Here is a 12,234-nt window from a genome sequence, read left to right as displayed (position 1 = left end):
TATATAAATATGTAACTGCATATATTGCATATAATATGTATAACTGCTAACTTCAAAAGTTAGTTACTTATCAGATTTATATTTAAATCAATATAAAATGCAAAATGACACATAATTTTAAAATACATTTACATGTACATTTTGTATCAAATTTTCTAATTACATTTTGTTTTCGTGGCAAATAATTTTTAATTAGTACAGTAATGGCGAGTTATATAAAAATTACAGGTAAGTGAAGCAATAGAAATAGTAGCGATGATATCAGGTTATGTATGTTTTAAATTATATACTATATGGGAATATATTTTTTTAAGATTTAAAAAGTGGTCAGGCACTGATCGATTTAAATGATAAAATTGTGCGACGTACAAGATTTCCACCCTTAATCTTAAATGGCCACTGGTTAAAGGAAATGCAACTTTGTTTAATGATGGTAAAAAAGGTAACTTTATATTAAAATAATTTTATTAACATTGTATTATGTGATTAGATATTAAACTTTTTTGTCAGCATTTATTTTTTTGAACGGCGATAGGATCCCATCAACAGTATCTGGTGGACCTTTCGTAAATAACGTATACGAATTTCATGATGCACATTTTCATTGGGGCGAAGATGATTGTAGAGGTGCTGAACATACGATCAATGGTACTTGGTAAGAATGCTTATCAAGTAACTTTTAATAGCTATAATTTTAAATGTAAAATATACAATAATATACAACAATGTAATTTATATGATACAATAATACAATTTAATTAATTTAAGAAAAACAATATACAATCATATAATTAAAAAGTTACATGTATAACTTTATCTCGTTCGAGTTTTTTTTAGTATAACTTTTAATATATCGTAATGAACTTTATCTAAAATTAACTTAGGTATTCTATGGAATGCCATTTAGTGCATTGGAATCAAAGATATCTTACTTTCGAAGAATGTTTAAAACATCGAGATGGTCTTTGCGTGTTAACTTATTTATTCTTGGTATATTTGTTTATACATAATTATATTTGATTTTTTATTCATTATTAACAATTTTGTTTCATAGGTTCAATCAGGATCCAGTCAATGGAACAATGTGAAATTTGAAAGAATCTCTGAAAATCTAAAGTATATTCAGAATGCTGGATCAGAGACAAATATTCCAGCAAGTTAATATTCAAAGAATAGAATGATATGGTTTACATAGCATTTAGAATTTGATAATATCTTGTGATGTTTAGATTCTTTATCTTGGATGCGAATAGCAACAGATTGTCCAAGTTATTATATATATCAAGGATCCCACAGTGGAGATTCTAAGCTGGAATGCGCTACGTGGATCGTATTCCCGGTCATTATTCCTATACAATCTTGTCAAGTTGGTTATATAATTTGAATTATTTTTATATCAAATACATGAACGACACAAAGAGATCACTTAAACATTTTTTAGTAATTATCTTCTTCTATATATTTATCACTATTGATGCAATTAATATTTAATACTTATGGAACATTGGAATTATTAGAAAAAAATATAATAATAAAATGCATATAATAAATACATAACTAATAAAACTTCCAGCTTAATGAGTTCCGAAAATTAAAGGATAAAGATGGTGAATTTATAAAATCGAATTGGAGAAACGTTCAACCTTTACGAGGACAACAAGTATTTTTAGCTGTTTCTTAAGAAAAATTTATATATTGCTTTAAACTTAAAATAAACTACAACAGATTTTTAACGGTTTTAATTTCTTATAACATTTTAACAGAAATTATCTAAAATAATTTTTCAATTTTCGCAACACGCATAAATTAAAATAATTTCTTACATTATATAATCACAAAATATGTACAATATATTTCGTATAAATTAATAAAAAATTTCAAAGTTTATTATCTGTTATTGTTTGAAAATAGATATGATTACCATTATATTTTAAACTTTAATTCATTAAGTCTATGGAAAGAGTCAATACTAGCGCAAATTCGTTCTATTGCTTCCTCCAAAGCTTTATATATGTGAATAAAAAATATTTCTTTGTAAAGTTGTAAATTTAAACCAAAACTTTCATTTTCTTCCTGCACTAATATAGTTTCTGGTTGATCATTTAGTGTTTTGCTACATAGTTCTTGCAAACTGTTATTGGATCTTTGAGACAAAGGCGTCAATTTCTGTTTAACTTCTATTGGCATTGTAGTCTCTTCTCGTATTAGACTTCTTTTCACAAGTTCACTTTCATTTTCAAACAGATTCGCAAATGAGCATAAAATATTATATACAACGTTATATTTATTATAATATTCAACATCGGATTCAAACAATCTTGGTCTGAGACTCTGCTTGCAAAGTTCGTTAAATCGGGCGAGCATGTCACGTTTGTAGTTTGTATCTTCTATCTGTAAAAGGATATCTCGGAGAGAATCTAGCGACAAGTTCCAGGTCGATGTGCTTTCACCGGTTACATCAGAATATATTTTCTGTAATTGCATTACGATATTCGGATGATAATGATAACAGGAATTCAGAGAAGCAAACAGGTCATTTTGCGAAATTAACATCTTATAAAAGGGCTCTAGTGGCTCACTATGCTCCACTCTATCTAATATTTCTTCAATAATCGAACGTATTGTTGAGTCTCGAATGCAGCGATTCAGGTATTCGTCGATCATTTGGTGATCGGTCAATTCTATATTTCGAGTATCGGTTGTGTAGCCCCAGAATCGAAACATAAACGTCGAGGAACTTAATTTTGGATCAGTGATGAATCGCCAGTATTCGGTGAAAACTCCGCACGTTTTGGATCGATACCATACCTTGATCTTCACGATCTGTCCTGGAAGTATGAGCCCTTTCGTCTTGTTGAAAAAGAACCGACTGCCGTGCTTCTCGAAGGTCATGCCGTACATTCGAAAGGGCGAGTATCGCCAATGATATTCTATAACGTGAGTTCCTTTATTTTCTAAAATGATCTCTTTTTCGATTTGTTTGTCGGTCTTACTCGTAAAAGTCAGAGACCAAATGATAGGATCGGTGTCCACTGGCTTCGTTCTGAAGAGAAATTTTTGCCAGACGAATTCTCGGTCTTGAATCTTTAGAATCACTGCTTGATCAGCGTCCTCGTGAGGCTCATCTTCAGATTCTGTAATAGTTATCGGCGGAATTCGTAGTAGCGGTAGTTTCTTTTTCTGATAGGCATGTCCTTGAATGGCTAATGTTGCCATTTCCGGCTCCTTAGGCACCAGCAATGCGATTTTTTCAGCAAGTTCGAGTTTACGCGTCTTTAGATATTCGCTGCGTTTCCAGAATTTCTCCTTTTTTTGAATGGCGAGATCACGTTCCTTTGCTATTAAGTCCGGTAATCCAACATGCATTAAATCCGAAGAAAGAGTCAGATCCTTTTTGCTAAGAGTCAATGATACTTCCGGTAGACAAACATTACCACGATCTGGCAGGAATTCGGGCATTTTCCAAAATTCCGGTCTACCACGATACTTATCGGCGACTATGGGTATGGCAGCGTGTTCCATCAAGTTTTTTATTTCAACGAAAGAGCGAAACTTTTCCGAGGAATTTTGTAGCTGTTCGCCCTGCGAACGACCAGTAACAAATTCGATGTAACGATTTTGCTTCTTGTGGTCGGCGACCCATTTCTTCCAATTTATGAACCCACGATCTTCCGAAAAGGATATATCTTCAGAGAGAAGATTATCTCTAGTTGTTACAAGTGGTTGACGAGTCTTCTTCCAAGTTCGAGGCTTATCAGGTTTACCGATTTTTCGCGCAAAGTCCATTTTCAAAGAACCAAAAGATTATTTCATACTTTGTCTATCTTTTATATTCAACGTCTTGGTCCTCTTGAATAAGAATCTAAATTTATTTTATGTATAAATCCGTTATTTTTAATTACAGTTGCCATACTTGTTCCTTTTTCTTTATAAATGAAGGAAATATTACCTTTTTTTTGTGATGCTAATTAATCATCTCAATGTCATATATCGATTTATTGTTGTGACAGTTACATTAAATAGGTTAAACACATGTAAGGTTATTAATAGGAAGTTATCAAAAAAAGTTTTAAAAAATTTATCAAAGTTTTAAATTAAATTTATATTTCAATATTTAAATCTAATTTAAGTGAAATTTTTAATACAGAAAAGCTTGTTTTAATTTTAATTAAAAAAGATTTCTTTTCTAATTTTATATAGTAGGTGAATGGTATACATGCCACACACATACATATGTAAATAAATAGTTTTAATATCATTAATTTATGCCAGTAACCTATTAAAAAAAATATGATATAAGAAAATAAATAGCAAAAATTTGGGGTCTCTCTAAAAAACTTTTATTTTAAATATGGAAAGTGCTCTATTATCGATAACGCTGAATATCGATAAAATATTTGAAATGAAGTTCAGACGAAGCAAAATTGATGAAATGTTGTATTTGGAGCATTTACATTTAAATTTATAAGTAATGAATATCATATAATACATCGGCATGAATTCTTCGACAGGTGGGATATATATATTGAAATTGTATTTTTTATATGCCTAAAATACTTTTACTATTAAATGTCACTTTTTTATAATTGTATATACATAGATTCTCATGAAGACAACAAAGAAACAGTTAGATTTATACAGAACTTGGCTCATACCGATGGCAAGCTGAGATCACCAATCGATTTGAATATCAGCTATATGAAAGTCGTGAATCTAAATCCTATACAGTGGGTCAATTATAATGTCACACCAAAAAAATTAAAACTCAGCAACACTGGATATACTGGTAAAAAATGAGAGTCATATCCGATGTGTTTACTTGTAGTAGAATAATTGCATTTATTATTTATAGTCATGCTTAGTGCAACATGGCGTGAAGAAGAGCCATATTTATATGGTGGCCCTTTCGTCAGTAGTTATGTCTTTTCACAGCTTCATTTTCATTGGGGTAAAACTGATATGGACGGCAGTGAACACCATATCGACGGTGGAAGGTTTTATATTTTTATTGTCTACTTTTTTATAAATTTTATTTATCTATTCTTTTTATTTAAACTCACTTTTTCTAAAGCATGCCAATGGAACTGCATGCGGTGCATTATAAGAGTGATTATGGAACTCAAATAGCGGCTCTTCGTCAACATGATGGTGTCACAATATTAGTGTACTTATTCCAGGTATTGAAAAAAATATTATTTTAAATAAACCAATTCTATTAAGTAATATTAGAGTATTCTTAGTATATTATTTTTTAACACATTTAAATGTGATTTTAACATTCAAGTAGAAATATATCTTTAGATGTTAAGAAAATAATAGGTACATTTTAGGAGAAATAATATTATATACAGCTGCAGGCAGCCCCTAATCCACTTCTGGATGATATCATAAACACATTACCTTTTATCCAAGCAGCTAATTCTTCCATCCGTTTAATACCTTTTCCTATAATAAATATTATGCGATGCTTTCAACGTGATTACTTCGTTTACTGGGGTTCCATAACCATGACAAATATCAGAAATAGCGTACTTTGGTTAATAAGCAGAGAACCATTAGGAATATCCATTGAACAAGTAACTTATGCCATGTTGGAATAAGAATTATCAATAAACGGCCTAAGGAATGATTAAATAAAATAATATTCTCACGTAATTAATTTTTTATTTTATAATAGTCTCGCTTTTATTTTTTAAGATTGCAGAGTTTCGAACATTATGTGATGAACGTAAAATGCCGATTTTAACAAATCGTCAGCCATTACAGGACAGAGGTAATAGAAACGTTTTCCACGTATGCCCTAGTGGATCTAGATATGCAACGCTTCTACCAATTTCACGTGATGGCGATGATAAATATATTCACCAAGACGATGTCAATAACAGTGATAAATGATTTAATTTCTATTATTTATTACGATTATAATAAAACAATTTATAAAGTAACTATTTCTCAATCATATTATTTATGAATCTAATCATGGACTTGTTTAATTTATAATTTTATTTTGAACTTTTTAATCGCGCGTTTATTTCTTTTTTCTGCGACGCCTCTTAATTCTTTCATTCTCGAGATCGCATTCCGGGTAGAAAGAGGCGCAATCGATTCCACCCAAGCCCAGAACGGATGCCTTCACAGAATCCAACATTGCCGACCATGGAGTTCTGTACAGCATTCTGCCCGACAACCAACTCATGCCCAAGCTGAAAAAGAGGGTGTCAATGTTATCGATTTTGGGATATAATTACAAATTCGCCGACTAATGGTATTACGTTGACTGATTCGTGAGACGATAAAAGTTTGTATTTCACTTTGTTAAGGTTCATATAATTACTGTTGAAATCTATTACCTCCAAACGGGAATCCAAATTCTGCGATCATCTTTAGTTTCTTTGGAGTATTGATTATCTTCACATAGTATCCTGCGCAAACAATTACCAGAATCTGCTTCGGCAACCATTACCGCTTCGATGGATCTCAAAACGCGATAGGATAACTCGTTCAAGTCCTCGTTGCTAATGATAGACGAGGAAAGAGATATCGTGGCTCTCTTCTTTCGCCTGCCGCCGTTATTATTATCCTAAAATGTAACATTTTCAAACTTTTCCATCAAAGTTACATATATATGGCTCTTCTTTTGTATTAAATATTTTATTCTTGTTTTTATTCTCAAAAAAATATTTTAGAAAATAAGGACGTATTTTTTAAATATAAATTTTTAAACATAATTTTTTTAAATACATTTTTAAACATAATTTTTTTAATACCGTAGCATTACATATAAGCTGAATAATGAATAATCCGAATGATAAGAATGCAAGCGCGGTGAGTGCAATTTCGAAGAATTCCTTGAGCGAAAGTTCACTGCCTTTCCCCTTGGAATAAGAGGGTTTATGATCTTCATGGTCTTGTTCTTGATGATGTGGTGTATAATAGTATTCTTCGTGAGCAGATGGGAAGAAGTCAGCATGATGTCCATAGTGATCGCCGTGATGATGGCCAAACAAAGATCCGTAATGGAAAGAATGACGTCCCGTTGATGATGATAGCATGTCATCTATTCGTAAGATATATAAGATATGTAAATATCACATCTCACCAAGTCTTTCATAATGCATTATGTTCTGTAATTGTTTTTGCAATTTACCTTCGTGAGGTGGATCATAAATTCCCACTTTTCCGTTTGATTCTGGCAGAGGAGCTTGCATCGCGTATCCCGTCACCTCGCCATCGAATTCCTCAATATCGTCGTGCTGAACATCTTGCTTCTTTATTATTTTTTTATGAGGCGCATAGTGTCGATATATATCGTTTAACGTCGTCATTCTGTTGTATTATCATAGATACGTTAAAAAGAAAAGATTTTTTTTATCTTACATCATTCCCTCCCTCTCTTTTTGTACATTACAGCAAAAAATTATAAACGTTATTTCAGAACTAGAATATATCTCTTAAATATGCCTTTTTCTCAAATATTTTAAATTAAATTTTAATTAAAAAATTTAATAAAGTATTTATTTTGAAAAAAATATTTTATGTTAAAAATTAAAAATAAATTGTTAAAGAAAAATAAAGTTAAGTTTTAATATAAAAATTTAGTAGAAAAATAATTTTATTCAGTAACATAAAATCTATCAAAGTTACAAGTAAATGTCATTAGTTATATAAATATAATTTGAATTGTAAATGATTTTAAAATTTTTGCGTGTTTACCGTTGCAGCCAGTTTTTATATTTCGTGCTTCCTTCATCCGCCAAAAGTTTATCGTGTACCGTAACATTGTCGTCACCTAAGAACTTGTGATTTAAATTGGTTGACAAAGATTCGGGATGTCGTTTTACTCTAGGAGTGCTCACTTCTTTAAAAATTTCTTCCGCTATGTAGCCGTGACAAAGATACTCATTCATTCTTTTCCTATAATTTAATATATTGACTAATTTAATCTCAACGTTGCACATCTAAATTTTCAGATTGATTCGTTACCATTTATGAGCTTTCTACAATAAATCATTACCTACGCTTTAAGTCTTAAGCCATAAGAAGTTGATCAATTATAGTCGAATATGAGAAGAATAATCAACTATAATTAGTCAATTTCTTATGACTTAAGGGGGTCTTAAAACTGTCTGTATTATCGATTAAACCATATAACTTTGTATAACAATTACTTTTCCTCTTTTTTACAGATTCAAAAATCCTTTTTCAAGAGCGTGTTTAGATTCCCACCTGGGTGCTCCCTGTTCGGGTGACAATAATAAAGTTCGGTAAACAATAAAGATAGAGTAATATCTGAGTGATACTCGGATGAGAATCCGAATATAGCCTATGATTAACCCTTTGGCCTACAACCACGAGTGAGACTCGTGGTAAGGAATTTGGTCCATAAACAATAAGCACGAGTCAGACTCCTTACCACGAGTCTCACTTACCAAATTCCTTACCACGAGTTTCACTCGTGGTTGTAGGCCAAAGAATTAAAGTACATGCATTAATACATATTTGTGAAGTGGAGTTTATGCCAAGAACGACAAAAAATTTTGAAATTGAGATCTTCTTTGCCATTTCTTAGTCCAATAGCGCTCTGGAGCTGTCACGTCGTGACAACATTTGCTTTATATAAGAGCTATACAGTCTGTACTTACGAAATAGTAGTCCACAGACTAGTAGTTTGCACAAAGAAACAACGTAGAGTTCTTAGAAATGGACTTAGACGTCTAATTAAAACGTTATTGTTGTACGAAAATTTATGCGTATATATATATATATATGTGAGATATTGATGCAGTAGTATGTAATGATGTATCAATGACACTTAAATCGTCTGTGTGTAAGTTCTACTTACACTATGACTAATCGATTTTAGAATCCCCTTAAAGACTTAAGAATGGGCTTTCTACTATAAGCCATTAGATAATGACGTTACGTTACCTATGATATTCCATCTCGTTTAAGGCTTTGTCAAAAGATCCATCCATGGTTTCGTTTATCACTGTTTTAAGAACATTGTTTTTGTACTGATCATTAAATAAAAACGATCCAGGTAAAAGATCTACGGAAAGTATATCGTTTTGATCGATGCAAAACTCGTTGCCGTCGTAATAACATTCTTGCGCCGATACCGTACAAATTATGAAAAAGATTTCCAAAGTATATATTATTTTGTAAGCTCGTAATAAACATTTTTCGCCGCGTTCTGGAAAATTTTCTAGTGCCATTCTAGTTGTGCTACGAGACTGTCACTGAAACGCGGAGACGACTGTGACTGAAGAGAAGGCGACACGCTCTTGTAATAATCTACTTGTCTGCTAGAAATAATTGCTTGAACCGTAACGCTGCCTAGGCTGCGTTATAACAGTTTTAAATACACTGAAAAAGAATAGTCAGTTCTCTATCTCATCTGAATATATATATATATATATTAATAATTTTTCAAAATGACGATGTTTGAAAGTTAATAAGATCAGGAGAAAGGAAGTTTAATAATAATAAATAACTAAATTATACGTTATATAAAATAGAAAGATTAAATACGTTAAAAATTTTTAATATTACAGATTTATATTGTAATAATAAATTAACATTATCTTTAAATTATAAATATAACTTACGAGAAAAGAAATATTCACAATTAAATTGATCATTTGCTTCAACAACACAACTAAAAAATTGTCATTTTTTTAATTGTGCTGCTGTAAGAAAAGAGTGCAAACACAGAAAAAGAAAGAACATATATTTTAGTAGAACGTATCTTTATTCTTCTATAATTAATTATCAAAATTGCATTTTAAAATTATTATTATCAATTTTTAATGATTCAAATATACAGGATGTCCGGTAAGTTTTGACAAAGCGCTCGTATGTAGATAGAGCGGACTAAATTAAGTCGAAAAGTCTTCTACCGTTTTGCAATTTTGGTAATAATGAACGAGATATTAATTTCTAAAGATTGACGAATAAGTGGAAATAAAATCAATAAATAAACAACTTTAAGATTTCTTTCAGAGTTTGTTATGAAATATCTTAAAAATATTTTTCAGGGAACTCTTAAAGATATCTTAAAATTATTTTATGCATCAATTTTATATATTCTGCTCATTATAGGTAACTAAAAAAAAATTGCGAAAATTGTAAAGTGATAGAGGATTTTTCGATTCAGTTTGGTCCGCTTTATTTATACACGAGTGCTTTGTCAAAACTTACCGGACACCCTGTATATTTGAATCATTAAAATTTTATAATAAAAAAAAATATTCAAATTTATTTTCTGCAAAACTTTGTCTTTTGAGTTGTGTCGTTGTTGTAACAAATAAGCGACATTATCAGAAAAACTGTATCATTAAAATTTTTTTTATTTGGAATTGTTATTAAAAAAGCTATAAAGCTGTAAAATAAAATGATGCCACGTCGATATCAAGAGATCGGAAGACAAAACACCCGCATATCTGCAAAAAGCGGGTTGTACATCTGTTTAGATTCATGACTAATCCCCTTGATTGGTGACAGCACCCACCGATTTAATTCGTAATCCGACACTCATGATTAAATACGTTTATTAAAAACCACTTACAACGCTCTTATATGAATGTTTCAAGAGCGGAGGGTCTGTCGGGATGTCTGCCCGGGTCGAGGTGGTAAGACAGGGTAATGGGGCCTTTGTTCCCCTGGGAACGCGCTCACCTGTCTAATATCTCGCGAGAGTGGCTATATCTGTACACACACCAAAAGCGGCCAGTTATACTCCAAGCTTACTGAAAATTAATCGCGCAGTTTCGAAAGAATCCTCGCGTCTCTCGCGTCCCATCCTACCATCTGAAATAAACGTTTTTCATGCGATGATTAATGGTGTCGTAGCCGCAAAACTACCGATGTATCGGACAAAAATATACGTAAAATTACATCTAGCTTTATTTTTATTTATTTATTGTTTATATATACTATTTAAAATTTTGCTCAAAAATTATAATTAAAACTTATAACACAATGTAAAGGAAGAAAGACGAGAAAATAGATTTTAGCAAATATAGATTGAGAAATATTAAAATATTTATAATGTCTTTCTTTTCTTTTCTCAAGTTTAATACTTTTAAAATACACAGTGCATGATACAGAATATTTTTAACGGGACACGAAGGATGCGATTCTTTAATTGTCAGCAGTCGAAGTTCGCGCTTCCCCTTTTGCGTGAACACAACCTGCGGTTTGTGCACGCGTGAGCTCACCCTCCTTTTCTCAGGTGTTTGATTGATCGTTTCAATTACGTGGCGCAGCGTGCATCAAACGTGGGAGTAAACTTCGCAGCGAGCAAATGGATCGTTTATTCGAAACATTTACGGATGAACGCCACTGTGGATGGCATATGAAGCAAATAAATCGCAAACAATCGCGCTTTATCCAAACACATGCTGATGCCTCGAACGTGTTAGATGAGAGCTATCCATGTTAATCGGATCGTGATTTCAAACGAAATACTAGCCATTTTTATTTTGCGCGACCTCGTTATTTTTAAATTTAAATTTACTGTTTAAATAATTTGTTGAAAAGCACGTAACTATTATGGAAGGTTTGGAAGGAATGCTTAAACGTTAGTTTCTAGGAAGTAATGTCCACGGTCGTAAATTAACGTGTGCGTTGACCATGTCGTTACTTCCTCTCTTCGCACCTAAGACGCGCCTTAAGCGCATTTCACTTCATGTATTTAAGATTCAATATTTGTCGCGGTCGCAAGTACGTGTAAAATGTTCAACCCCGTGTATAATCAGTATACGAAAAAGCGTGTGCAACGCGAGACAAGTGAACGCAAATTCACGTCTAAGAGAAATAACCAGCTCATCAGTCGCAACAATAAGGGATTTCAGTGATTCAATGATAATATCGAAATAATGTTTAAAAAAAAATGCAAACCAATTGTCTCCTTTTTGCTGTATTATCTTATTCTAAATATATCTTACAGAAAATTCTACATAATTTTAAAGATGCATCGCTCATTTCGAATCAAACCTCGTGTCCTTTCGTACATAAAACAGATAACAATTCTTCCAAATAGTACAGCCAACTCTGAGTTAGCAGTTTAACATTAATACAAACTATAAGTATTATTTATATTGTGAGATCAAAACTTTTTTTCAATATAATAGTTATGTTATCCAAATCTAAGTGGGAGTATTGAAAGGTTAATAATGACTGCGTTTTCAGAACACGACACTGCGTGCTGAGGTGTCTAATGTATATGAAAAG

General features: G+C 31.8%; 4 protein-coding genes across 4 annotated transcripts; 2 read left to right on the top strand and 2 right to left on the bottom strand.

Annotated features, from left to right (window-relative positions):
- The first annotated feature begins 203 nt into the window (after positions 1-203).
- Positions 204-1,713, top strand: LOC108766784 (carbonic anhydrase 3-like). The gene is given in 8 exon segments (XM_018516284.1): positions 204-228; positions 315-404; positions 407-442; positions 511-655; positions 885-990; positions 1,055-1,157; positions 1,230-1,366; positions 1,574-1,713. Coding segments are annotated over 8 exon segments (750 nt in total). The 3' UTR covers positions 1,682-1,713.
- Positions 1,714-1,923: 210 nt separating this feature from the next.
- Positions 1,924-3,890, bottom strand: LOC108766789 (MYCBP-associated protein). Its single transcript, XM_018516292.1, has one exon. It carries the CDS (start codon positions 3,784-3,786, stop codon positions 1,924-1,926), a length of 1,863 nt encoding a protein of 620 aa, XP_018371794.1. The 5' UTR covers positions 3,787-3,890.
- Positions 3,891-4,410: 520 nt separating this feature from the next.
- On the top strand, positions 4,411-5,895 carry LOC108766783 (carbonic anhydrase 1). The gene is made up of 6 exons (XM_018516283.1): positions 4,411-4,511; positions 4,601-4,786; positions 4,853-4,994; positions 5,072-5,177; positions 5,352-5,576; positions 5,698-5,895. Exons 1-6 carry the CDS (start codon positions 4,496-4,498, stop codon positions 5,893-5,895), a joined length of 873 nt encoding a protein of 290 aa, XP_018371785.1. The 5' UTR covers positions 4,411-4,495.
- A 133-nt stretch (positions 5,896-6,028) lies between these two features.
- On the bottom strand, positions 6,029-8,990 carry LOC108766791 (uncharacterized). The gene is made up of 6 exons (XM_018516294.1): positions 8,929-8,990; positions 7,714-7,914; positions 7,148-7,326; positions 6,768-7,057; positions 6,351-6,580; positions 6,029-6,203 (listed from the first exon to the last, which is right to left on the bottom strand). Exons 1-6 carry the CDS (start codon positions 8,973-8,975, stop codon positions 6,029-6,031), a joined length of 1,122 nt encoding a protein of 373 aa, XP_018371796.1. The 5' UTR covers positions 8,976-8,990.
- Positions 8,991-12,234: the final 3,244 nt, after the last annotated feature.

The sequence above is a fragment of the Trachymyrmex cornetzi genome, unplaced genomic scaffold (assembly GCF_001594075.2).
Source record: "Trachymyrmex cornetzi isolate Tcor2-1 unplaced genomic scaffold, Tcor1.1 scaffold621, whole genome shotgun sequence".
NCBI lineage: Eukaryota > Metazoa > Arthropoda > Insecta > Hymenoptera > Formicidae > Trachymyrmex > Trachymyrmex cornetzi.
Note: the sequence above shows the minus strand (reverse complement) of the source record. Positions and strands in the feature narration are given on the sequence as shown.